Source organism: Rana temporaria, chromosome 3, assembly GCF_905171775.1.
Source record: "Rana temporaria chromosome 3, aRanTem1.1, whole genome shotgun sequence".
Lineage (NCBI taxonomy): Eukaryota > Metazoa > Chordata > Amphibia > Anura > Ranidae > Rana > Rana temporaria.
In genome coordinates this window covers 120983363-121011208 of record NC_053491.1, presented here as the reverse complement: position 1 = coordinate 121011208, position 27846 = coordinate 120983363, and the positions used below count along the sequence as shown (strand labels likewise).

At 41.0% G+C, this 27846-nt stretch overlaps 1 protein-coding gene across 1 annotated transcript in view; it reads left to right on the top strand.

The window, feature by feature from the left end:
* ITIH5 (inter-alpha-trypsin inhibitor heavy chain 5) overlaps positions 1–27846 on the top strand; it is a 101990-nt gene that overhangs the window by 13852 nt on the left and 60292 nt on the right. Inside the window, exons 2-5 of the mRNA XM_040343346.1 lie at positions 12323–12367; positions 17609–17772; positions 20698–20796; positions 22864–23105. Of these exons, the coding sequence (XP_040199280.1) occupies positions 12323–12367; positions 17609–17772; positions 20698–20796; positions 22864–23105 (550 nt within the window). The remainder of the gene's footprint in view (positions 1–12322; positions 12368–17608; positions 17773–20697; positions 20797–22863; positions 23106–27846) is intronic.

Here is a 27846-nt window from a genome sequence, read left to right as displayed (position 1 = left end):
AGACAGGTTGCTTTGGTTTGGTGCCCTTAAGTCTGATAGCAAGGTCTTAATGCTACATAAAAGAATGACATTTACCAACAAACTTCTATTATAAACTTAAATGACAATACGTGACAGTATTGAGCTCCCATTATTTCTATTTTAAAGTCTTTAATGGTTTGTTGTTTTGTTTTTATAGTATACAGAAAGATTTTAGAAGAGAAGGGTGGGAAATAACAAAAAACAAATGCACATACTTGTATGAGAAAGGCAAGGTGCGCCAAAAACTAAGTGCAGCAGAAGATGCAATGAATGGTATATTTAATAAAAATCAGCCAAATGGCTACTTACACTTTTATAAAAGTCACTAGGCATATAACAGTATAATACTGGGGTCACTCAGTGGGTCCGCGGTGGATGGTGGTGTGTAGATGTTGACATGAGAGGAGATGAACAACTGTCCAGACATCCGTCTCATCGTCTTGGAACCAGCATGGAACACACTTGCGTAACCATTTGGCTAATTTTAATTAAATATACCATTTGCATCTTCTGCTGCACTTTTGGCTCACCTTACCTTTCTCCTATTTGTATACTTCCTGGATTTTATAGACTTTTAGTTTGTTTTTAGTTGTTTAAGTGTGTTTCAGTACCCTCTTGGGCGCCATTCTGCTTTGTCTTGTCATATTCACTTTTATGGCTACAGCATCAGTCCAATGTTTCAGCTGTCCCCTGCTGGCTCTTAAGCCTCGTACACACGGCCGAGGAACTCGACGTGCCAAACACATCGAGTTCCTCGGCCAGTTCAGCCCTGAAGCCGCCGAGGAGCTCGGCGGGACGAGAGCTCCCATAGAACAACGAGGAAATAGAGAACATGTTCTCTATTTCCTCGCCGAGCTCCTCGTCGGCTTCCTCGGCCGAAAGTGTACACACGACCAGTTTCCTCGGCAGAATTCAGCCAGAAACTCAGTCGGAAGCTGAATTCTGCCGAGGAAACTGGTCGTGTGTACGGGGCCTGAGTCTGAGAACTGAGTGATAAGAGGACTGTTGACAGAGCAGCCCTGATCCTCTTCTTTTTGGGTCCCCGACTGGCGATCCTGGCTCTTCACCTCTGCTGAGTGCCCCCAATAGCAAGCATCTTCATATGGGGGCACTCAAGTAGAATTGCTGTCAAGCCACACTCCTGTGAATGAACATTGTCCATTCACACACAGTCAATGAAGAGAGAGTTAGGCCCCGTACACACGATAGAATCCATCCGCTGAAAAATCTCAGCGGATCGGTTTCAGCGGACAGATTCTATGGTGTGTACATTCCTGCGGATATTTATCCGCGGAAATTTCCCAATTCCAGCAGATAAAAATTTGTAGACATGTCTACAAATCTATCCGCTTGAATTGGCTCCCGCGGATCGATCCGGTGGTCTGTACAGACTCACCGGATCGATCCGTCCGCAGGGATCCCCCGCATGCGTCGTAATGATTCGACGCATGCGTGGAATTCCTTATATGACAGCGTCGCGCTCGTCGCCGCGTCATCATCGCGGCGACGGCGTGACACGTCATCGCGAGGGGATTTCGGCGCGGATTTCGATCCTATGGTGAGTACACTGCATCGGATCCAAATCCGCTGAAATCCTCGAGAGGATTTATCCGCGGAAACGGTCCGCTGGACCGTATCCGCGGATAAATCCTCTCGTGTGTACTAGGCCAGAGACCTGGGAAAAGCAGCTGCTCTCATGTACACCAATGGATCAAGATCAGTTAAGTATAAGGTGGGGCTGCACACAGAAGGTTTTTTTACCCTAATGCACAGAATGCATTAAGGTAAGACACTGTCTGCCTTTAGAACCCCTTTAAGTGTACGTCTGGGATTTTTTTTTAAAGCATATTCAGTATATCATTCCATGTTTTGTTTGTTTAATACCTAACAAAAAAAGAGAAATACCTGTGGATCTGACAGACGTCCAGTGTGCTCCTAAATTATTGTTTGAGCTGACAGAACAGCCTTTGCTGCACTGAATTACCAAGCAGTGTTGCAAGAACAGTTCTTTTCTTATAGGCAGGTACAGGTTTCCCTCTGTTCAGTGTTTGGCACTGTGCCATTATTACAGATGAAGTGGAGTCTCTGAGGGAATCGTCCCTTCATGGACTCCGTTCGGCTTTCTAGACTTCAGGCAGCCATCTTGGTGTGGGACCTTTTATAATAGGGTACCTGTGTCATTCGGGCACTCGAGGGAAAGTGTATAGCACAGGGAGAGATTCCTGGTGAGTAGGGACAGAGCAGGGAACAATGTCTGTCTAGAGCACATTTTAGTTTTCCGGGTTTTTCAGGGGTACCTTGGCAAAATGCCTCAAAATTGCCCCAGGTTACCCAAATATTATTAACAAACCTGCCTGTTTTTGTTACTCAAAGCTATGGATGAGCTTCGTATTCGAGTCAAACTCATGTTCGACTCGAATATCGTATTTTCGATCGTTCGTCGAATTACGCACCAAATTCGAGTGGCGTGTCATGGCCCATAATTCACTGCAGCATCGCAGTGCATTGCTGGCTGATGATTGGCCAAGCATGCACTTTGACCCGCATGCTTGGCCAATCACAGCTTGCAAAAAATGGAGAGCCAAAATTGGCCAAAGCCAGGGTGGCTTTGGCCAATTATGGCTATGGGGGTTTAGTGCTAGTTGCAGTCTTCTCACGTGGTGTACTGCCTGTGTCCTCTGCAGTGTGCACCTAAAGCTAAGTGGTGTGTGTACTGCAATTGTCCTCTGAAGTGTGCACCTAAAGCTACGTGGTGTGTGTACTGCCCGCGTCCTCTGCAGTGTGCACCTAAAGCTACATGGTGGGTACTGCCTGTGTCCTCTGCACTGTGCACCTAAAGCTACGTGGTGTGTGTGCTGCCCGTGTCCTCTGCAGTGTGCACCTAAAGCTACGTGGTGTGTGTACTGCCATTGTCCTCTGCAGTGTGCACCTAAAGCTACGTGGTGTGTACTGCCTGTGTCCTCTGCAGTGTGCACCTAAAGCTACGTGGTGTGTACTGCCTGTGTCCTCTGCAGTGTGCACCTAAAGCTACGTGGTGTGTGTACTGCCTGTGTTCTCTGCAGTGTACACCTAAAGCTACGTGGTGTGTGTACTGTCTGTGTCTGTGATATTTTTCTCAATGATTTTCATCCATATTGCAGGGACCAGACATTACATTAAAGCCGCAAGCAGTTTTAAATGACTTTTTTCTTATAGTAATCTAATTTTGTGCAGGTACAGTTCTAAACACGTGCCACTACTATAGACACCCAGCAGGTACGATATTTAAAGGAATTTTTCATTTTTTTTTTCACTTTAAGCAATAAGCATCACTAAAATCACTGTTCCAGAAAAACGACCGTTTTTAAAACTTTTTTTCCATTGATACATGTTCCCTGGGGCAAGACCCGGGTTCTCAAACCCGTTTTACGACAATAACTTGCATATTAGGCTTTAAAATGAGCACATTTGAATTCGAACGTTCGAGTCCCATAGACGTCAATGGGGTTCTAAATGTTTGCGTGAACGGTCGGTCCGTTCGAAGGTTCTGGTGCGAACCGAACGGTGGGGGGGGGGGGGTGTTCGGCTCATCCCTACTCAAAGCCATAGGTTTTATTATGCAGCATTACAACCCAGGGCACTGTAAGGGCCAGCTGCTGGTGTCCTAACAACTAAAGACATCATAGTCCTTGTTTTTCCTTCCCCTACCCTTCTCTGTCAGCGCCGGGGTCACATTAATGTTTTAAAATTTTAGAAGTTTAGAATTAGATGCACATCATTTTGGCGGGTGCCTTCATTGAAAAAAGGTTGGGAGATACTGGTCTAGAGAAAACATCCTGCCAGCCGGAATAGTACTGTGAGCCTCTCCCATCCTCTGTATAAAGGTTTAGGGTTGTAAACTCATCCTAGCTGCATGGGCACTTCAGAGTGCTGATGGAAATATTATACAGTCAATTAAAGTGTTCATGCTTCAAACGCACTATAACGTGATGCTTTTGGATATAACACTTTACAACCTGTTATACAAAACCCAAAGATGTTGAAAGTGATCCCTGTGTGATATACAGCTATCATTTGCTCCCCTGAGACTGCACTTGTCCAGTTAAACCTCATTTCAACATTTATCATTTAAATTGGTCCCCACTGATTTGTGTGCATGTAAAAGCATGGAAAGTAAAATTCAGTTGTGTACATGCATTGACATAATACAACTGGAAAATATAAATCATATTTTTAAATAATTTTTTCTTTGATTAGATAAAAACAGTAACCTCTGATGGAGGTGGGGCATGCATGAATGAGCCAGCTACAAAGGAGTAATAAATAGACTCTGTTGCTAAAAACACAAATGCTCACTTGGTTTAAGCAGTAGTAAACCACGTCCATGACAAAAAAAATCCCCGGCAAGGTAATTGCATAATGTGCTAGTATTCATCACATACTAGCACATTATCAAATACTTACCTTAGAACAAAGCCCTCCAGCGGTGCTCTGTCACCACTGATGGGTATTCCATCTTCTCCTGGTCTTCCTCCTGGGTTTGTGGGCTCCAGCAGCTTAATTGGCTCAGCCGCTATGATGTCACTCCCGTGCATGCATGCGGGAGTCCCGACCATGGCACAGTGCTCTGAAAAAATGGCACGGGTATGCCGTCCCTCAGAGTGCATGTGCCGTTGCCATCACCGGCTGCCAAAAAAGTGAATATCCCCCTAACTGGTGCACTTTTAGGAGATATTTATCTTACCTACAGGTAAGCTTTATTATAAACTTACCTGTAGGTAAAAATAACAAAGCAGACTTTACTATCGCTTTAAAGATTCCATTTCGATTCTTTGGAGAGGGAAGCAGGTAAATGCTACCAGCACCACTCAATGGGTACAAAAGCATTTGAAACAGATTAAAGCGGAGTTCTGGCCACAATTTCACTTTTTAAATATAAATACCCCTGTAATACACAAGCTTAATGTATTCTAGTAAAGTTAGTCTGTAAACTAAGGTCCGTTTTGTTAGGTTGTTACAGCATTTAGACACTTTATAAAATAGAAATTGACTGGGGCCATCTTAAGTGTGGGCATCATGAAGCCAGACTGTATGACTTCCTGGATTTCAGCCTTGCAGATCTCACACATGCTCAGTGCTGCACAAGCAGTGTCAGATCAGGTTTCAGCACCTGTGCTGTCCAAGTCACATGATTCTTTGAGACTGGGGAGTGCACAGACTCCTGGAAAGTTACACCCACTACATTCCCAGGAGTCTGTGCGGTGCATTAAGCACCTAGGTACAGGAAGTGGGAAGATTAACTATTCTGCCTAGCAACAACACTTTGAAGGCATCTAAAAAAAAAAAAAATTTCCGTAAAGGACTAATGACATTTTTTTAAAACTACTGATGTAATGTTATATTTATGGGTGGAACTCCACTTTAAGGTTGTCAACTAAATTGGGGGTCTGGTGGGTGTCTGCCAGCTCCTATAGATGTAAAATTGTCACTTCTAGTTCGAATATAGTCCAAAAGTTGGTTTCTGTTCCACCATTTCTTTTGTGTAGTTGGTGTAGAGTGAGGAATCAGACGTGCCACGGTCATTATCAGCAGTGCATTGTGGCATTGGAATGATTCATGTGTGGAAGGATGAGCAAATACAGTATATACCCACCTGTCTTACTTCACTGCCAATGTAGATAAGAGGTATCTGTAGATAAAAGGAAGCTGTGCAGCTTTGACCAAAGTTGAATAATGTCCTTGCTATAGGTGTAGGCCATTTGCGTACTCACTGATTGGCTACCTTCTAAGACATTGGTAAGGAAGGTTGCTAAGAAAGGCCTAGTGTTACTGCTCGCCTTCATCATCTCAAATGCTGAGCTCAGAGCTACTGTGTCAGGGAACAGATTTTGCATGTGAGGGAGTTTGAATCAAAAAAAGGGCTCACTTGTAATAGTGGAGGTGAGCAGTAACACTGGTCTTCTCTTAGCAACAGTCCATAGCAATGTCTTAGAAGTATTCCAGTCTGGCTTCATGAGGTACATAAATGGCCTAAAGAGTAAGGGCATTATTCAACTTTCGTCAAAGCTGCACAGCTTGTTTTTATCTGCATAGGCAGTTTTTTTTGGTAAAGGTGAACTAATCCTTTAAAATCAGCATTTTGTACTTTAATAGGTAGATTCAGGTACCTGGGTGTAAACTTGCGGCGGCGTAGCTTAGCCTGTTTAGGCTACGCCGCCGTAAGTTAGCTAGGCAAGTACATGATTCTCAATGTACTTGCCTGCCAATATACGGCGGCGTAGCCTAAAGCGGGCGGGCGTAAGGACGCCAAATTCAAATGTCTTGGAGGGGGGCGTGTTTAATGGTAATGAGGCTTGACCTCGCGTTTTTTACATTTATTTTTAACTGCGCATGCGCCGGGCGCCTACATTTCCCAGTGTGCATTGCGGCTAAGTACGCCGCACGGGCCTATTGATTTTGAGGTGGACGTAAATGACGTAAATCCCGATTTGCGGACGACTTACGCAAACAACGTAAAAAATTTGAATCTCCCGGCGGGAACGGCGGCCATACTTTAACATTGTTATTCCACCTAATAGATGGAATAACTTTAGGCCTTACGGAAACGGCGTAAATTGACTGCGGCGGCCGGGAGTACGTTCGTGAATCGGCGTATCAACTCATTTACATATTCTACGCCGACCGCAATGGAAGCGCCACCTAGCGGCCATCCAAAATATTGCAATCTAAGATAGGACGGCGCAGGCCGTCGTATCTTAGATATGTTTAAGCGTATCTCTGTTTGAGCATACGCTTAAACATAAGTCGGCGTAGATTCTGAGTTAGGTCCACTTAGCTACTGATAAGTCGGCCTAACTCTACCTGTATCTACCTATAAAACTCCAATTTTACATTTTCAGAGAGCAGAGACACTGTAGAATAAAATGATGGTAGTTCTTTTTTTTCACACAATATTTGCGCAACAGTTTATCAAATGCAAATTTTCAGGGGAAAAAAGTGTATTGAGTACAAGGATACCAAAAAAGTCTTAAAATTGTCTGAATGAATGAAGCAGAAACTGGGTAATCCTTGAACTGTAAGTACCAATCCTTCTCCAGCAAAAAAACCTGTGAGCCGCATAGTAGTGACATCACCAAATATTACTTCCAACTCATGAGCGTAGCAGGGTCTTAAATGTTACACTGCAGACATAAAGCTATAAGGCTCAAGGAACAAGACGTCCACTGCAATTTTTTCCAGAGGAATTCTAGTGAAATGATACTGCTTAGACACAATTACCATTTCTAGATGTTCCCAATAAGACAGTAGGTACCTCCTTTGGGTTAGGTCCACTTTTTATTGTAATGTAAAAATAGCTATATGGAGTTAAGTCGGCCATACATAGATGGAGATTCAGCCGGTTCAGCAGGGACCAGCCAAATTTCGATTCATGCATGGCCGTTCTACTTCTGTACATCCAGCCTGTTGGATAAATGGTGCTCGATCAGCACTGCTGGCTCCCCATCATCAGAGCAGCGTGATTCCCCTATTGACCTTGAATGAGTTATGGGGGACCGGTCAGTTTTTTTTGTTCAATCCACTGGTTGAATGAAAAAAACTGAATCATCTATGGGCTGCTTTAGGGTGGTATGCAGTTGTGTCAGAAATATGGGGAATTGTGTATATTGCAGGGGCATATTTTCTCCTGACCATTCTTCTTGCTTTGACTTGTATGTGTAAGCTAAATATATCTTACATAATAATTTAGTGAGTGAGACAGCGTTATGCCAGATGGTTTATAAACATTAAGACAGATTATAATAAGGGCTGGCTCAGACTCAGGATGATTGTGCTGTATTGGGTTTTATAACATTACTTCTACATTTCCATTGCAAGTCTAATTATACATGGCAATTTCCCGCCATCTTTTGGAGCACCATGACTGAAGTTGTGTGCTTTTTAGTTTTTAACCACTTGCTTACTGGGCACATATACCCCCTTCCTGCCCAGGCGAAATTTCAGCTTTCAGCACTGCGCGGTCGTGCGACGTGCCTCCCAAATAAAATTTACGTCCCTTTTTTCCCACAAATAGAGCTTTCTTTTGGTGGTCTTTGATCACCTCTGCAAGTTTTATTGTTTGCGCTATAAACAAAAAAAGGGTGACAATTTTGAAAAAAAAACACAATATTTTTTACTTTTTGCTATAATAAATATCGCATTTTTTAAAAAAAAAATATATATTTATTTTCTCAGTTTAGACCGATACGTATTCTACATATTTTTGGTAAAAAAAAAAAAATCGCAATAAGCGTATAGTGATTGGTTTGCACAAAAAATAGGGGATAGAATTCTGACATTTTTTTTTATTATTTTTTATTTTTTACTAGTAATACGGCGATCTGCGAATTTTGGCAGGACTGCGATATTGCGGCGGACACATCGGACACTTTGACACATTTTTGGGACCATTCATATAATACAGCGAACAGTGCTATAAAAATGCATTGATTACTGTATAAATGTGACTGGCAGGGAAGGGGTTAACACTAGGGGGCGAGGAAGGGGTTAAATGTGTATCCTGGGAGTGATTCTTACTGTGGGGGGAGGGGGACTGACTGGGGGAGGTGACCGATGCTGTGTCCCTATGTACAAGGGACACAGCATCTGTTTCCTCTTCCTGACAGGATGTGGAGCTCTGTGTTTACACACAGAGCTCAACGTCCCTGCTCTGTCATTGCCGATCGCGGGTACCTGGCGGACATCGCGGCCGCCAGGCACGCGCATCAGCATCTCGGGGACGTGCCGGGTGCGCGCGCCCCCCAGTGGCCGGAGGACGCGAGGACGTCAAAAGACGGCGTCCCGGATATATAGAGCCACCTGGTCGCCGTCTTTTGACTATATGCCGGGTCTAAAGTAGTTAAATTACACATCTTTATTCACATGGTCTCTGCCTCCTTATTAAAATGAACACCCGTCACAAAGCAGGGAAATTCAAACTAAACATATAATGAAAAAATTTAGGCAGAAGTTCCCATTAGAGAAAATCATGTGTTAAAATGTCTTGTTTTGAAATGTGCCTCACTTTGTGTAGCCATCTTGGTGGGTGCTCAGGGATTTGTTTTGCATTTCTAGACCCATACATATGGTCAGGGATGCTGTTAGAATAACCATGCCTATACCCTACCTACCCCCACGGGGTGCAGTGGTAAAGCAGCACTGACTTTATTCCCCCCGAACCCCCGAAAATGAAAAACAAAGTATTTCCTCTGCTCCCACCTCCTGGGCCCCTCTGTTAACCTGATGGGGCCTATGGAAATGTAATTTAAGCCCTGGTAAGCAAGTAGGAGTGAGGGTGTGGTCTAGTAAAATCTATTTAATTTATTTAGGCAGAAATGAACAATAAAGCTGCCCTGGGCCCTCTTGTTTAGCTACTGGGGCCTGTGCCCAGTACAACAGGACTATCAGCAGCCCTAAATATGGCGACTAAAGGGATATGCAGATTTCAGCTTTTCCTGCCTTCAGCTACTATATTTTCTGATCTCCCCTAATGGCCTGTTAAGCCATTTATTTCACTAAAGAATAAAACAAAAGCTTGCAGCAAAGTAGGGGTACGACAGATGTCAACTCTTATTGGAGATGTCACAAGTAACGTCGGCTGCACATATCTTTCAAGCTATCCATTTGTTCAAACTCTGTTTCACCTAAAACTTTTGCTTATGTGTGTTTTTTCATTATATACTCAGATTGAATTTTATAGATTTGTCTACTTTAAAGAATTGTTTTAAACCTCTTAGGCCCCATTCACACCTAGGCGTTTTTACGCCTGAAGCGCACTGCTCACAAACGCCAGAGGGGAGAATTAACATTATTCCCTATGGTGACTGTTCACACCTGAACGCCTGAACGCCCAAACGCCTGTCGCGCGAAGCTCAAACAAGTCCCGGACCTTTTTTTGTCGCGCGAATCGCGCGACAGCGGCGTTTGAGCGTTTTTTTTCCCCCATAGAAAGTAATGGGAAACGCGCGTATTGAGCGTATCGCGCGACAACGGGCGTTTGCTATGGGCGTTTCGTCGCTTTAATCAATAGAACTTGTCGCCCATGCAGAAGATAAAAAAAAATCTACCAACATAGCAACAAGTGATGAAAAGATGATAATTTTTCCTATTGGCTAAAATAAGAAACGCCGAAGTACAAAAACGTTGCACGACGCTGTATGCAAACGCGCAAATAAGCATGAATACGCGCGAAAAAAAACGCCCGAAAAAACGACCGAACGCCCTACGCTCAGGTGTGAATGCAGCCTAAAAGTGTTACTAAATCCAGGAACCCTGCATTCACCATATTTGGTCTCCCACAGTACACAGAACATGGAAACGCAGTTATTTTAGTAAAAATAAACTGCTAAATACCCTTTTCACCAGAAGTTAGAGCAGTCTTGTGACTTCAATGAGTGTGTCTGGTTAAAGCTTTTGGAGAAGTTTTCATTTTCTCACAATCATCCTATGAGAATGCAGGACCCCTGACTCTCTTTCTGGACAGTGCCGATTGGCCCTGTGCTGATCACATGCACTCTCCTCAGAAAAAATAATCAATTCTCTAGCAATACACACCAAACTGAGCATGTGCAGCCTGTCCCATGGCTCTGTAAATATCAGAAAATATATTGGAGTCAGTGGGAGAAGGAGATGATCAGAGAAGACAGGATCAAACAGCAATTTTACACATTGTAGAGGATTAACCCCTCAGGTTCCACAGTGAGTATAATAAGCATGTTTTACTGCATATACAGACTTTACTGTTGTGGTTTTAGTAACACTTTAATTGTAGATGTGGAAAGAGAAGATACCCATACCCTTGTATTACTATCTATAGTTTTGGGTAGAGTAGAGATTGATTAATTAACTACTTGCCGACCAGCCGCCGTCATTTTACGGCGGCAGGTCGGCTCCCCTGCACGAGAGCCCGTAGCTATATGTCGGCTCTCGCGCAGGCCACTAGGGGCACACGCGATCGCTCGTTACAGAGCGGGGACCGGGAGCTGTGTGTGTAAACAGGGAGTCAGGGAGAGAAATTCTGATCTTCTGTTCATACAATGTGAGGCCACCCCCCCTACAGTTAGAACACACCCAGGGAACATACTTAACCCCTTCCCTGCCCCCTAGTGTTAACCCCTTCACTGCCAGTGGCATTTTTATAGTAATCCAATGCATTTGTATAGCACTGATCGCTATAAAAATGCCAATGGTCCCAAAAATGTGTCAAAAGTGTCCGAAGTGTCCACCATAATGTCACAGTACCGAAAAAAAATCGCTGATCGCCGCCATTACTAGTAAAAAAAAAATATTAATAAAAATGCCATAAAAATACCCCCTATTTTGTAAACGCTATAACTTGTGCGCAAACCAATCAATAAACGCTTATTGCGATTTTTTTTTAACGAAAAATATGTAGAAGACTACGTATCGGCCTAAACTGAAGAAAACATTTTTTATATATATTTTTGGGGGATATTTATTACAGCAAAAAGTAAAAAATAATTATTTTTTTCAAAATTGACGCTCTATTTTTGTTTATAGCGCAAAAACTAAAAACCGCAGAGGTGATCAAATACCACCAAAAAAAAGCTCTATTTGTGCGGAAAAAAGGACGCCAATTTTGTTTGGGAGCCACGTCGCACGACAGCGCAATTGTCAGTTAAAGTGATGCAGTGCCGAATCACAAAAAGTGCTCTGGTCTTTGACCAGCAATATAATCCGGGGGTTAAGTGGTTGATAATGATAATATTTTTTTTATTTTTTTTGCTGTCTTTGTCATATTGGGGAGTTTTACAAGAACAAATTAAGTGGACGAATCTCCTTAGGGGGGGACACAGCCAGCAGTATAAATCTGGCCATACCCTAGAAATTCTTTACGAACTATTGTAAAATAAAATTTTCTGTACTTTTAATGACTTGACAAATGTTGTTTGAAAAAACTTCAAAACTGAATTTGCTTTTAAAATTCAATGTTGGAATAAATGTAATTTCCAAACAATAACTACATTCACTATTAGGAATTCCTTAGTTTGAGAGAAATTTCCCATCCGCTCCTTCAAACTTTCTCTCCATGGTGGTCAATAACAAACATCATTTAACGTTCTTAAAATTACAATTTTAAACCAAAATTCTACTAATTCCTCTACTCTATCCAAAAAACGAAAAATTTTTATTGCTACAAATATACATTTACAATAAATGCTTCTGTATTGTACAGCTTTTAGATGATATAAAAACATTATTACCATATGCAGTCATTAACAAATATATTTTTAACATTTAATGTTTTTCTTTTCTCCTGCTGTAGGTTGCATCCCGGGTTCCAAGGCAAATCCCTTTTTCTTCAAGAAGAGTAAGTGCTACAATAACTTCATTCTTATACATTCATCTATCTTCTCCTCTATCCTATATGAAATGTAATTCAAGTGAACAACTAATGTCATTATTAACAAGCCAATTACCAATACACTTTAGCCCCTAGCAAACAGAATTAGTATCAGATATCATCTTTCATTAGCTTAGACTTAACTGTTGGAAACTGAAATATAAGTAAACACTATGGATAACTGTGTGCAACAGCCCTTAGAACTCTGTTATTAAAAATAATATGTGTGCGACCGAGAAAACAATGTTAGAAATATTTAACTAAAATAAAATGAATGAATTGAGAATTTATTCATTTTATTTTAGTTAGATATAAAGGGTCAGATTCTCGTAGGAGATACGACGGCGTATCTCCAGATACGCCGTCGTATCTCTGAGTGTGAGGCGTCGTATTCTGGCGCCTGATTCAAAGTATCAGATACGCCAGAATTTCTCTAAGATACGACCAGCGTAAGTCTCTTACGCCATCGTATCTTAACTGCATATTTACGCTGGCCGCTAGGGGCGTGTACGCTGATTTACTCCTAGAATATGTAAATCAGCTAGATACGCCTATTCACGAACGTACGCCCGGTCGTCGCAGTACAGATACGCCATTTATGTAAGGCTTTTTCCGGCGTAAAGTTACCCCTGCTATATGAGGCGCAGCCAATGTTAAGTATGGACGTCGGGACTGCGTCGAATTGTACGTCGATTACGTCGTTTGCGTAAGTCGTTCGCGAATAGCGCTGTGCGTAATTTACGTTCACGTCGAAAGCACTGAATTTTTGCGGGTTCATTTGGAGCATGCGGACTGGGATACTTTCACGGACGGACCGTCATTTACGTGGGGTCACAATAAATTTACATAACACACTCCCACATCTTCCACATTTGAATTAGGCGGGCTTACGCTGGCCTATTTACGCTATGCCGCCGCAACTTTGCTTTGTGAATACTGCACTTGCCTGTCAAAGTTGCAGAGGCGTAACGTAAATAGGATACGTTACGCCCGCACAAAGATGCGCTCTCCTACGTGAATCTACCCAAAAGTGTGCATAATATTGTGCAAGGGTATTTCTGTTTACACCTAAAGCAAGCTTGGAATTTTATGTAGAATAGATCTCTCATTACATTTCTGCATAGAGTGTACCACACAACTCAGAGGTTGCATAAAATCTATCCACAAAGATTGACTGTACCCGCTGTCACTCCTCAATTGGTGCCTTTTTTCACATGTTTTGGATCTGCCCTAAGGTGGCCCAGTTCTAGACAGAGGTCTTTGACCCTATTAATACCCATCTACAACTGTCCCTCCTGGTATCCCCTGACTTAGCTTTATTAGGCATTCAGGATGATGACCAGAGACCCAGGAATACGGAATTATTGGTTTCTTACCTACTGTATTATGCCTAGGAGAAAAACCTCTGCAGGTGGGCCTCTCCCTCCCCTCCCTTGCTGGCATTGTGGGTGTCTGCAATTAATGTGGTGCTGCCTATGTACAAACTAACATATATTAGTAGAAATTCCGAAATAAACCTCTACCTTTATTGCCACAAATAATTAAGTGCAAATAATAAAATGTAAACGGTTTGCTGTATTAAATATACAAAACAAGTGGCTAATGTGAAATACTTGTGGCTGCCTATCATTTAAAAGTGTTCACACTCACTTCAATATAAATCAACAAAATATATAGTGCAGAGCAACTAGCAACAATATATCAAACACCACTGGTGAAACAGGGGTCTAAGTATAAGGTGAGGGGCCATCCATTCACTGCTGGAGGATTATTGATGAGCACATTTGTTTTCTAGCATGGAGGTTGAAGATCACAGTATTTTGTTTCATTTAACAGCACAATCAACTGTCAAGTCACTATAAGCGTTTTGGGCCAGATTCACATAGAAGAGCGGCGGCGTAACGTATCGTAGATACGTTACACCGCCGCAATTTTTCATCGCAAGTGCCTGATTCACCAAGCACTTGCGATGAAAACCTACGCCGACGGCCTCCAATTTAAATGGGCGTGTGCCATTTAAATTAGGCGCGCTCCCGCGCCGGACCTACCGCGCATGCTCCGTTTCCGAACTCCCGTCGTGCATTGCGCGCCGTGACTCATTTTTTCGAACGGCGACGTGCGTATCGTAATTCCGTATTCCCGGACTGCATACGCAAACGACGTTGATTTTTAAATTTCGACGCGGGAACGACGGCCATACTTTACACAGCAATACGCTTGCTGACTAAAGTTAGGGCACCTAAAACGACGACTAACTTTGCGACGGGAAACTAGACTAGCGGCGACGTAGCGAACGCGAAAATCCGTCGTGAATCGCCGTAACTCCTAATTTGCATACCCGACGCTGGTTTACGACGCAAACTCCCCCCAGCGGCGGCCGCGGTATTGCATCCTAAGATCCGACAGTGTAAAACAATTACACCTGTCGGATCTTCTGGCTATCTATGCGTAACTGATTCTATGAATCAGTCGCATAGATAGAAACAGAGATACGACGGCGTATCAGCATATACGCCGTTGTATCTCCACTGTGAATCTGGCCCTTTGTTTTTTGGACTGATCGTTACCGCTTTTTTTGATTGTAGCAATTTTGCCTTTAGAATATATTGATGCACAGTTATTTATATTTATTCACTTTTATGTTTGATATATTGTTGCTAGTTGCTCTGAACTTTATATTTTGTTGATTAGTAGAAATTGCCCTAACGAATATAACAGGATTTGGCAGCCATGGTTGCCGTAATGAGTAGTACTTCCCTTTTTGTTTTCCATCATCAAAGGTTTTGTGTTCTGAAATGTTGTTGACTGTTTTATGGGTAGTTCTTTTTTCAAACAGATTTCCTTTACACTACCTCTGTTTTATGGAGACCTCTATGTTCATATATTTGTATGAGAAGCCTGTATTACTGTATATAGCTGGGATGTTTGTCTTTATGCTGGTTTGTATCGGTCTGATACTTGCTATTATTGTACCACACATATGTAAAATAAAGAGCAATCCTGGTTGTAAAAAAAAATCATAATAGGCCCCTCATAAGTTTTACAGAGTAAGACGAAATCTGTACATTAAAAAAAATGAAAGCATAAAAAGTTATTAATAACATTGTAAGCTCTCACAAGCAGAGCCCCTCTTGTCTTGCAATGTATTGAAGCTGTACTGTATCCCCTTATTTTGTAAAGTGTTGGCGGTATATAAATCCTATATACTACTACAGCCCTATATACTACTACTACTATTATTATTTTAGAGGTGCACCGAAATGGAAATTTCAGAACCGAAACCGAAATAAAAAAAAAATGTCAGGCCGAAACCGAAACCGAAACCGAAAATTACTTTTCTTTTTTTCCCCTATTTCATTTTTTTTTAAATAATTGTATGTATTACATGAGACATTTTATTTAGCTTTACTGATTTATTACATCAGTTACTATGACCAGTGGTGGCAGACAGTACATTTACCACCCCCCCCCCCCCCCGCTATGCTGCATATTAAAAAAATCAAAATGACAGTCGCAGTTCATAATCTGCATACATCAAACTGCACTGTAGTCAGATGGCTGCATAACATACATTCCCTTTGCATCTCAGCCTAATATGCCTTAGTAGTGTTTGTGTCTTAATCTTACTTGTTGAACTTGCTGGCAATGGTGGTGGCACTGACTGTATCGTCTGTATAGTTGTTCTTGTTCCTCCTTGGCGGCGCTGGCTTCGCCACCTCTTGGAACTTGAACAGCCGATCTCCTTGGGCTCGGCTCCTCCCATGCTTCTCCTCCCATCCCCTCCCACCTATGGCCATGACCCCTGAGATACGTCACTCCGCTGGGAGGGGAGCAGGGCCGCTCTAAACAAATGAGGAGCCGGAGGGAAGTGTTAGTGGCACTGGCAGCCGCAGCGTGATGGCTGACGCTGCCTGGTACATGCAGATTGTGGAGGTGGCTCATTATCGGCAATTATTTAGTTGTTTCGGCATTTCCCCAAAACAGCTATTTTCTGCTATATATCGGTGCATCCCTAATTAATATTAATATAATTTTAGAGTTGTTTTTAAAAACCCATACTTTTTGTCCACATTTATTTAAGTGTATCTAAAAGCAAAACTTTTTATAAGCTTTGATAGAATAGCAAAGGGGTTAGACCCCCTGTTAGGTTTCCATTAATATTTGTGTTCCCCTTTGGGAGATTTGCTCTATTTGTCCTGGTGGCTTGCACTGAAAGTGACTAGGTCACTAGCACTGGAAGTGAAAGCCTATCCAAAATGTTTATTTTTAGTAGTTAAACTTGTTCTGGTGACATTTGTCTAAGAGAGTACTTACCTCACTTTGCAAAGATTTATTATTTCCTGATGTGTCTACAGGGTCAGGAGTAGAGAAAAAAATTCTCAAGTGGGGCACAGTTGCCCAAAAAAGTGGCTAATCATTCCTTACTCTATCCAAAAAGGTTTTGGCTTTAGATATTAAGTAATAATAATGTAATAATAATGCAACGGACCATCAGTTGGTCACAAGATTTACAAAATGGTATAACATGTAGTAGGTGTAAAATGTAGCCCCAGTCTCCAACAAATCCTTCAGCATGTCTACATTTTAACTATCTCCTATAACATGTTCTGAGCCTCTGACCATCTCTATAAGCATGTTCAGAGCCTTTGACTATATCCTGTTGCATGTTTGGAGCTATGACCATCTCCTATAACATGTTCAGAGCCTGTGACCATCTTCTGTTATATATTCAAATTCTCTGACCATATTCTGTTGCATGTTTGGAGCCTGTGACCAACTTCTGTTACATATTCAAATTCTCTGACCATATTCTGTTGCATGGTTGAAGCCGGTTACCATCTTCTGTTGCATGTTCGGAGTTTCTACCCATCTTCTGTTGCATGTATAGAGCCCTGACCATCTTCTATTGAATGTTGCTATCACTAACAATTCTTATACCAGTACATTCACTGAATATTCTGTGCAGCCCCTTTAGAGATGTCAGGGGCCACACCTGAGGCACCCTATGTCAAGAAAGTTGACCACCACTGCTATATACTATTGGATCCTCGGAGACACCTTGTCAACCCTTGTCTCTACTTCCTCTTTTGCTAGGACAATGGATCCACTTGTTTCTGGAGATGTTATATGACTTTCACAATAAACAACAATGCTTGGCTGAAAAATTATTTGGACATGACTTGATATACAACTTTTATTTTTTTCCAGGAAATCAAACCCTTGGTTTCTGAATTCACTGTGAAATCGACCATTATATCACGCTATGCATTCACTGCTGTGTCCTGCACCATGGTGAATCGGGCAGCTGAAGCTAAAGATGTTGTATTCCAGATGCAGATTCCAGCAGCAGCTTTTGTTTCCAACTTCACAATGTAGGTACCTATAAAAACAAATTAATGTTCATCGAGAAATTTATTCTATGGCTGTGTGCCCAGATGCACAGCTAAAATGAAAAATTGTGTTTCCTTTTGAGCTAATTATTACCATAAAGCATGATAAATATGGTATTGAGGCTTATGTGGAAGAGCCCACTAAAACTGATAAGAAAAAAGAAATGTATAAATAAACCTGTAAAAATAAAGTTAAAAAGTACTGACCCCCGCATGTAATGTATAGTACCATTTTTGTCAGTGATTATCTTTACTACAGCGAGTTTACAGGATAATATTAAAAGATTTCCACATTTGAGCCAAATTAACGAATCCTTCTAGACATTTAGATATCAAGGCATGGAATGAATATATAGGCTGTCATTGCTAATTTTCTTAATTTAAAGACACCATTTGCCTAGCTGATAAATGTAATTATTGACTTCAGTACTTTCTGAGTCAGTGTCCAAATTAGAAATCCAAATTAATCCAAATTAGAAAAGTAGTATAGAAGTCAGAAGCCCTTATCGGCATATTTTCTCTGGGTCAGTGACAGTATATTTAAAACCAGAGAGCGAGCATTGCATCCAGGCAATTCTAATTTTTAGAATGAGAGGTCAGCAAAGGCAACCTTCATAGCGTCATTCATAGGGGCTCAGTACCAGAGTCCCTAATAGAAAAAATATACTGTAACCTCTTCAGCATCTACCAAAAACTGACACATATATATATATATATATATATATATATATATATATATATATATATATATATATATATAATTTGTTTTGGTGGACTGACACTTCAAAGTCTACTGACAAAATTATGATTGCGAGGGACATTTAAAAAAGGGCTAGTTCTCTTTTTTTTTTTACCAAACCCTGTATGTTTAAATATGTATTTGACTAAACTGATGTGTATACAGTACTGTATAGCTATATAAAAGAAATGTGAATAACACTGCAGATAACATTATTAACAAGCCAAGTGCTGTACATATAATAGACATTGTTACGTTTCAACCAGCACAACTTATCATTAATAGTTTATTGTAGAAAAAAAATGTTGCTGCTTCTCACATACAAAAAAACTGATATATTAAAGTATATGACCATGGCTTGCTTGACAGAAATAAAATGTTTGCCCCTGTATGTGGGGGAGGTCATAAACAATAATGTAAGGTGGCATGACAGATTTCAAGTGCTGATAACATATTTGGCAAATCACAAAATGTTAATATGCAATACCATTTGAAAGAATATGTTAGCTTTAAAGTGGAAGTAAACCCTTCAATTTGATAGTTACATAAACAGTTAACATTCCCGGCATGCCGGAAATGCTAGCTGTTACATTTGTTTGTGCTCTCAACCAAACTGCCAAACCATCCAATGACTGGTTTCATAACAGGTCACATGTACAGCATCATGGCAGTTGCAGATTAAACAGAGGTCAAGATGGCCGCTTCCTTGGCTGAAAACGATAGGAGGGTTTACTTCCACTTTAAAGTAGGTGAAGTCCTCCTTAAAAAAAAACACTGTCACATTTCCTATGCAGGGAAAAGCACCCCATGCCTCCCATATAATAATAATTTTCTACATTTCCACTCAACGCCTTTGTCCCCCACAGCCAGCGACAATATCCAGCATTTCCAGGTGTTAGGAAAAAGAATTGCTGTTCTGGACAGCTTTCTGTGCATAAGCTCAGGCTAATTCATATTCCTTTACATGTACATAAAAAATGTGCATGTACTCATGCACGCATACACGTGCAGATTCGTGCACATGCGTGCACATCTGCATTAGTGCCAAGCGGGCCATTTAAACTGAGCCTGTGCTATGTTTCAGTGCAGTCTTGTCTACAGTGTTCCTGTGCATACCTGCAACCTGTTACTGTGCATCTGGCTAATTTTACTGACCCAGCTTGCCTTGACTACTCCTGAACTCCACCAGCACATGCCCCAGCTTGCCTCTGACCTTATTTCTGCCTGTGCCCCTTGCTGCTACAGAACTGTTATCGACTCAGCCTGTACCTGGACTTCACTCCTGCCTATATACGTGCACCTGATCCGCTTGCCTGTGTATGCCCTGGTTCGTCTGACTCTGTCCCAATCACTGCTGGACTGCCTGCTGCAAGCCTCTGCCTATATTCCACTGGCATCTGCTCACCACCTGTCTGCTTTTAGCCTGTACCTGTCTGCTGTCGCCAGTGCCAGCCTGCTCCTGTCTTCTGGTGTCCATCTGGCACTCCTGCCCCGATTTGGTCTACTGACAGTCTTCCCCTGCTTAATCCAGAGTGTCTGTTAAGCCTTGCTGTTAGCAAAACCAACAGGCACTTGTGCCACTCTGTACTCCTGCACCTCCTGTCTGTTCTATCAGGGCCCCCGAGTCAGAGGTGTAAGAAAGGCTTTCCCCATCATGTCGGGCTCTTCTACCAGGTACATTCTGCTCGTGAAGGCCTGCAGGAAGCAAGTTTTCAAGTTTTTCTCCACACTGTATAGTTTTCCTACATGATGGTGGGTGACCAGTTTGAGCAAAACAGAGTTTTTTTATTCTTTTGAATTATTGAGACACTGTGACCTTGCCTATGCAGGGCACAGTGACAAAGTTTGCACTTCATAGAACAAACTGGCGAATAGGCACTTCCAAGTATGGAGGAGCATGTGACCTGCCGCCCCCTGTGACAGTGCACCATCGCATAATGGGGAGAGTGACAACACTGTTTCCCTGGATTGCCAAACAAAGCTGATATCCTTTGGAAAGGATGGTATATGAAGGATTGGAGTTTGCTGGATAGCAATGCCCTACAGTTCACTATTTGGTTTTCATTGTTGTCTGGGTATTCTCTTTATACAGAGCTATTTGAAACTCAAAATTCAGTGAAATAAGTCATTCTTATTCTATAAATTGTAAAATTGGTATCTTATTCCAGGATTCTAGGAGGCAAAACATATTACAGTGAAGTCACATGGAGAAAGAAGACTGGAGACAACAATATACATGATTATGAGAAAATGAATGGCGACAGGTTGTAAGTAATAACCCTAAAAAGTAAACTGGGAATTTTGAGTAATAATAACTTGGGAGAAGTTTTTTTTGTGTTTAGATGTTCCTGTTTTAAATCAAGTTTTGCTGCTTTAACATGCATTTAGCTGCATTTATTATCAGATCCTAGAAACACAGAATTCTATTTTCTCTAAACGCAGCTACACTGACCACATCTAAATGCAAATAAATGATCAGTTTAAAGGTACCATTGAAAAATGGCTACCTGTATTTATTATGCCTTTAGAAATGTCCTCTAAATGCATATACTGTACATGCATGCTCGCCAGTGGCAGTGTGAATGAGACTTGGTCACCCAAAAATCCTGTTAACAGGTAAAAGGCATAGGCCCATACCTTCAACTTGCAATTACGAATGCTATTTTTGAAATCTTGGGTCACTCTTATCGGACACTTCCTTTTATAGTGTTGAAGGTTGCTTGCTTGCTCTTACCTTCCACACATTAATATCGATCTAGTAAGGGAAACAAGGGAATCAAGTAAGGGAAACTTTAATTAAGGAAAAGTATACGTTCTTACATAGAGGCTGTTTAGGAAAATTTGAAAAAATATGGAGAAGGTGGTTTGATATCTTGTAGGTATGACGAGAGAGGAGAGGATCAACATGTGAGAAGTGGGGCCAAGGGTGCTTTTTTTTTTTCCCCTCTCAATACGGGCTGGGGTTGTATGTCGTTTGGTAGTTTTTTGTTGTGTTTCTTTCTTGTTGTCTGTATATAAAATGAATAAAAAGATGATTTGCTTAAAGTATCGATCTATCACTATGAGGGACTGCATCATTGGCCAATAGGAATTCCCATTAGGCAGGTGGGTAACTTTAATTTCCATATTGTGTCACGCATGAAAAGCAAGAAGGTCGCTGGTTACTGTAGGCACCAGAAACAGTTCTTCATACATTTATGATGTTGCCCATTATATATTGAAGAAAGAGGAATTAGAAACTTGGATGTGGATGTTTTTGTATCTCCGTTGTGTACTGTAAGTTCACAGAAATCTCCAGCTACAAATAATGTTTTAATACTTAAAATCAAAAACGTGTAGCACTGTCAAGCCATGACCTTAATGATTAAAGTGCAAAAAAAATTTAATATAATGCAATAAAGAAGAAAATGTGAAAAAATTTAAAAAGGAAAAATAAAAATTATTATTACTAGTCCAAATGTCCCAATTCCACATCCAAGTGAACTCAAAACGTGTGCTGATGTTGAATTTGTGACGACAACCAGTGCTCCCCACAGGATAAACAGGGTAAGCTGGCTGAGCTGCTGTTGGAGAAATGTTCTCTTATTTCCTATGTGGTCAAGACCAGGGACGGACTGACAACTCATGGGGCCCCCAGGCAATAGGAGAATATGGGGCCCCCAGGCAATAGGAGATTATGGGGCCCCAGGGCAATAGGAGATTATGGGCCCCCCAGGCAATAGATTATGGGACCACACAGTATACACACATACAGTATACATACACAGTATACACACATAGTATACACACACAGTATACATACACACAGAATACACATACACACACTGAAAAGGTACTGAAGAGGCGGGGCAGCTATAATCTTGGGATTTTTTTAAAAACACAGATTTTTACATACTGTCCCTGTTTTTACTGAGGCTGGCAACCCTGATGGGTCCCCCTAGTGGCATGGGGCCCTCGGGCAGTGCCTGAGTGCCCGAATGGTCAGTCCACCCCTGGTCAAGACAGAAAATTAGCAAAATCTCTTTAATGGAGACACACATGATTAATTGTCATATTATAAAGTGGGAAGAGGAGAGGTTAGGGCCTCTGGTAATTGTTTACCTGTTCCCTATTAGGAAGATTCTCCTCACTTCCTGAATTTGTTCCTGCAACAGGAAGACAGAGAATTCTTTCCAACACTTTCCAACACACATAGACAACAATAAAAAACCTGTATGAGGTTGTATCCCTTCTCCATTGTAGTCAATACTTAAATAAAATGTTTTGATTGAAAGGGCTTTAATGATTTCAATCATGGGACTTGAGTTTCATTGTGTTTTCATGTTTATTTACAGAGAAAATGAAATGGAAACATTTAATGCATCAGCGTTCATTCCTGGAAGAGACAAAGCAGTTTTTCTGCTTATGTATGAGGAGCTGCTTCAAAGACGCCTTGGAATGTATGAGCATGTAATCAGTGTCCGCCCACAGCAGTTAGTGGGCCGCCTATTGGTGGAGGTCAATATTTTCGAGACATCTGGAATCACTGTCCTAGAGGTTTTGCCACTCCAAAACAATAAGCAGAAAAGTAAAAATGGTGAGTAACGGAATACATTCAAGGATGTAATTAACCTGTCATGTCCCTAAGGTACAAGGATCTAGGTAAACTTTTAATGCAGGAAGACATCGTCACATAAATGACATCAGAATCCTCCTATCGGGGGATGAAATAATTATCAGTTAACTACATATTGTAGGGTGTGGTGCTAAATACAATATGCCTACAATCGCCAGATGTAACTATGGAATGTATAGAGATTTTATGCATCACTTTTCTAGAGAGGACTGAGAAAATACAATTTTTAATAATATTTTATTTTAATTATTCAAGTATACAAAATATTTCATGGTAATATTTGCACTTCCCTTTGAGGCAGCGGGTTGAACTTTTATGTTCATGTTTCCAGGCTGTAGCTTTGCTTCACTGAATTAAAGTTTGTGTATACAGGACTCAGTAGCTTGAGCTGAAATTTATAGATACTAGTGAATGAATTTGATAAATCCCTTATCATAAAGCTTAATCTGAAAACAAACTAAACCTCAAAGCTAACCCATATTGCTTAACAATTTTGTATATACAAAAATTGTATATAGATTCCAATGAAACAACTCATGTATTCATTAAAAAATTTGAATAAACTTGACCCAAGAACATTATTGTGTCCTGTCAAATAACAGCAAATAAACAGTGCATTTCCATTTTAATAAAGAATACCTCATTAATAAATGAGTGTGTGGGCTGTTGATGACTTACAGTTCAGGAAATAACATCTATCCATGAGCTTTTCATAAATGTGTTTACTCTGGAAAGTCACACAATAGATAATTTCCTCTATTAATCACCTGACATTACAGAACTTCCGGGCTTTCTAACGAAAACTAAAATATAAAACACCTATATTTTGAATTGTGCCTAAAATGATCATGTTTCTATGGAAACAGTCACAGCTTCTGATACACAGTAGCCTCTTGGAAGATGATTATATGGCAGAGAAATTGTCAGCTACTATCATATCATTGTAAAAATACAGAAATCGTATATATATAGCCAGATTCACAAATAGTTACGCCGGCGTATCAGTAGATACGCCGACGTAACTCGGAATCTGCGCCGTCGTAAGTTTAAGTGTATTCTCAAACTGAGATACACTTAAACCTAGCTAAGATACGACAGCCTGCGCCGTCGTATCTTAGGGTGCAATATTTAGGCTGGCCGCTAGGTGGCGCTTCCGTTGAGTTCGGCATAGAATATGTAAATGCTTAGATACGCCGATTCACGAACGTACGTGTGCCCGTCGCAGTAAATATACGCCGTTTACGTAAGGCGTTTTCCGGCGTAAAGTTATTCCATCAAATAGCTGGCCTAGTTAATGTTAAGTATGGCCGTCGTTTCCCTCGTCGAAATTTTAAAATGTTTACGTTGTTTGCGTAAGTCGTCCGTGAATAGGGCTGGACGTAATTTACGTTCACGTCGAAACCAATACGTCCTTGCGGCGTACTTTGGAGCAATGCACACTGGGATATGTACACGGACGGCGCATGCGCCGTTCCTAAAAAACGTCAATCACGTCGGGTCACCCCCCATTGACATAAAACACGCCCCCTCATCCTCATTTGAATTATGCGCGCTTACGCCGGTCCCATTTACGCTACGCCGCCGTAAGTTAGGAGGCAAGTACTTTGTAAATACAGTACTTGCCTCTCTGACTTAAGGCGGCGTAGCGTAAATACTTTACGCTACGCCACCTTAAAGATGCGCGCCCCTACCTGAATCTGGCTAATAGTATATTACCCAAAATATAATGCATTACACCCCATGCTACACATATACAATGTTGATTTAGAGTGGAATTAAACGCTCTTATCCTTTATATCCAAGGAAGTTTCCATCTAAGCCTTTACTTAATCTGCAGTTGCCATGATGCTACACATGCAATCAATTATGACACTGGCCATTTGATGGCTTGACAGTTCGGTTGAGAGCACAAGCAACTGTGATAGTTTTTGTTAAGAAACGTCCCACACTCTGCTTTCGTCATATACCGCTTTCTCCAGTCCTCTAGTCTAGGGGATCAGAAGGAATTATTTTACTCCACTGGAGCAGTATGGGTCAAGCTTTATTAAGGTGTTTGTGCCTTCCTCTGAATGAATTATGGGTATAGGATTTCTATTTCTATTGGTTGAACTAGATAGACTTTCTGTCTTTTTTTTCAACCTGACTAACTATTTAACCATGTATACTGACCCTGGATGATGTTGGAGCAAAGATAATTTCAGTCTTTTAGGAACAAAAAAATATGGAGGCAATGTCAGGTGAAGTAGCTTTATCTAGTTTAGAGGTAAAACTGTCTGTTTAGAATTTGAATGGACTATTTAGGTAATCTCACATACCACATAGTAGGTTTGTTAAGATGACAAATCAAACTTAAGAGCTCTTTCACATGGGCTTTCCTATCAGGTCCACTTATCAGATTTTTATGGTTACATAGTCAGTCTGGTTGAAAAAAAAAACACAAGTCCATCTTGTTCAACCTATAAAAAGAAAAAAATCCCAAAAACAAAATCATGCAATCCTACATACACACACCTATACCCACTGTTGATTCAGAGGAAGGCAAAAACACAAGCAAAGCATGCTCCAATTTGCCAGCCAGACATAAACTGATCAAGTACAGTTGGCAAAAAGTTGACATCCGTGCCGTTCAGCTATGATTCAGCACAGTATTGGCCCATGAAATCCCCTGTTGAACAGAGTGGAACGGCTCTGTGTAAAAAGAGCCTTAAAGAGGATGTAACCTTCCATGGACTATTTGTACCTATAGGTAAGCCTAAGACAGGGCTTACCTATAGGTACTGAAAATATCTCCTATTTATGCACTGTTTAGGAGATATTTACTGCATATGCAGCCGATGACGTCATCCGTGCCGTTTCTTCAGAGCCCTGTGCAGTGACCGTCGGCTTCCGCGCATGCGCGGGAGTGACATCACGCGGCTCCGACCAGTCACACAGCAGGAATCCATGGACCCAGAATGGGCTAAATGTGGTAAATGTATTCTTACACATTACATATGACTTAGCATGCATACACATAACATTTAAAAAAAATGGATTCTTTATCTTCTAATTAGACCATAATTACCTTTTCAATTTAAATTCCGAACTAGAAAACAATGGAATAATTGGTAGGATTTAGAGGACTGGTGGTCATACCACTGCCTAAAAAAAAAAAAAAAAATAGGACCCATAGGCAGGGCCGTCTTAACAGCATCATGGGCCCCTGGGCAAAGTAATGCTCTGGGGCCCCTACAATTATGACAGTGCAGGTAAACAGACATTAAGTAGGTAGGAGGCAGACTGCCTCCCCTTTGCATCCATCACTCTCAGTGCCATCATGGGGCCCCCAATTTCGGGGCAGCATGGGCTCAAGGACCAGCTGCTTTGGGGAAAGTGCATGGGCCCCCCATTCAGCTGGGGCCCCTGGGCAGTGCCCAGGTGTGCCCTCTCATTAAGACAGCCCTGCCCATAGGGACATGTTATGTATAACTGACAGCTTCAAAGATAGTAGTAAATAATACAGATTCTAAAACTAATAACAACAGAAGTAAGTCAAGATATAGGCAGTACCAAATGTGTTGTAACTGTGAAGTTTGTGGGCCATTGAATAGAGTGTGTTTGTTTTATTACTTTTCTGCTTGGAATTAAAATAAAGAATACCTTTTTGTCTTGTCCAAATTCATAACTGGCAAGAAATGATTTGTATCTCTTGGTCTTTGTGTTTTCAGCGGACATCAAAAGCAGATTGAGTAAATACATCAAATAAGCAATAAGGGAACTCGTTATATCGTAACGATGATTGTTTTTTTTTATTCTTCCATGTCTGCATGATCTTTTGGCAGCCAATCAAAGACATTTAGGATTCTCATCAGAGAATTACTTTCTACAATAATAAAATTGTGTACTCTTTGGAGCAAATATGTCTTTCATGCAGGTCCAATAAGAAACATTCATAAGGAACAGATATTTTGGTTTTCTGTGAAGTAATATACTTCCTCTGTACTTATCTTGGGGAAGTAACATCACACCTTTAAATACACAGTACTGTGCCCTTCCGTACAATGGTTAGTTGTTTGGCCTTGCTATCAGTCTAAACAGAGGAACTGGACTGGAGTCCGGACATGCAGATATGTCAAGGTGTCACATAATGTAAAGTTCAGTAACTAGCTTTTTAAGTGTTTCCTAAAATAGACAGAAACGAGAGCCATGAATAACACTATGACTATCTGGAAGTTAAAGGGAAATTACAACCAAAAGACTCCTTTATAGGAGACCTGATAATGTGCTATCATAAAACTGGTTGCTTAACTTTTCCTCTTATTACAAAGTTCAGTCAAAAAAGGAAACAAGTGATAATGGACACGTTTTTGTTTCTTAGCGCCATATCATCGTGAGTATGTGAAACTGCCCATATATCAGTCTGCAGTTTAACCCCCCGAGCTCCCCTTCATGACCAGGCCATGTGTTGCTAATCAGCACTGTGCTATTTTAACTGGCAATTGCGTCCTCATGCAACACTGTACTCAAATTAAATTTATATAAAAAAAATTCACACAAATAGAGCTCTCTTTGGGTGGTATTTGATCATCACTGTTTTTTTTTTTTTGCTATATAAACAAAAAAGTCCAGAAAAAAAAAACATATTTTCTACTTTCTGTTTCTTCATTAATGTAGGCCAAAATGTATTCTGCTACATGTCTTTGGTAAAAAAGAAAAAAGAAAA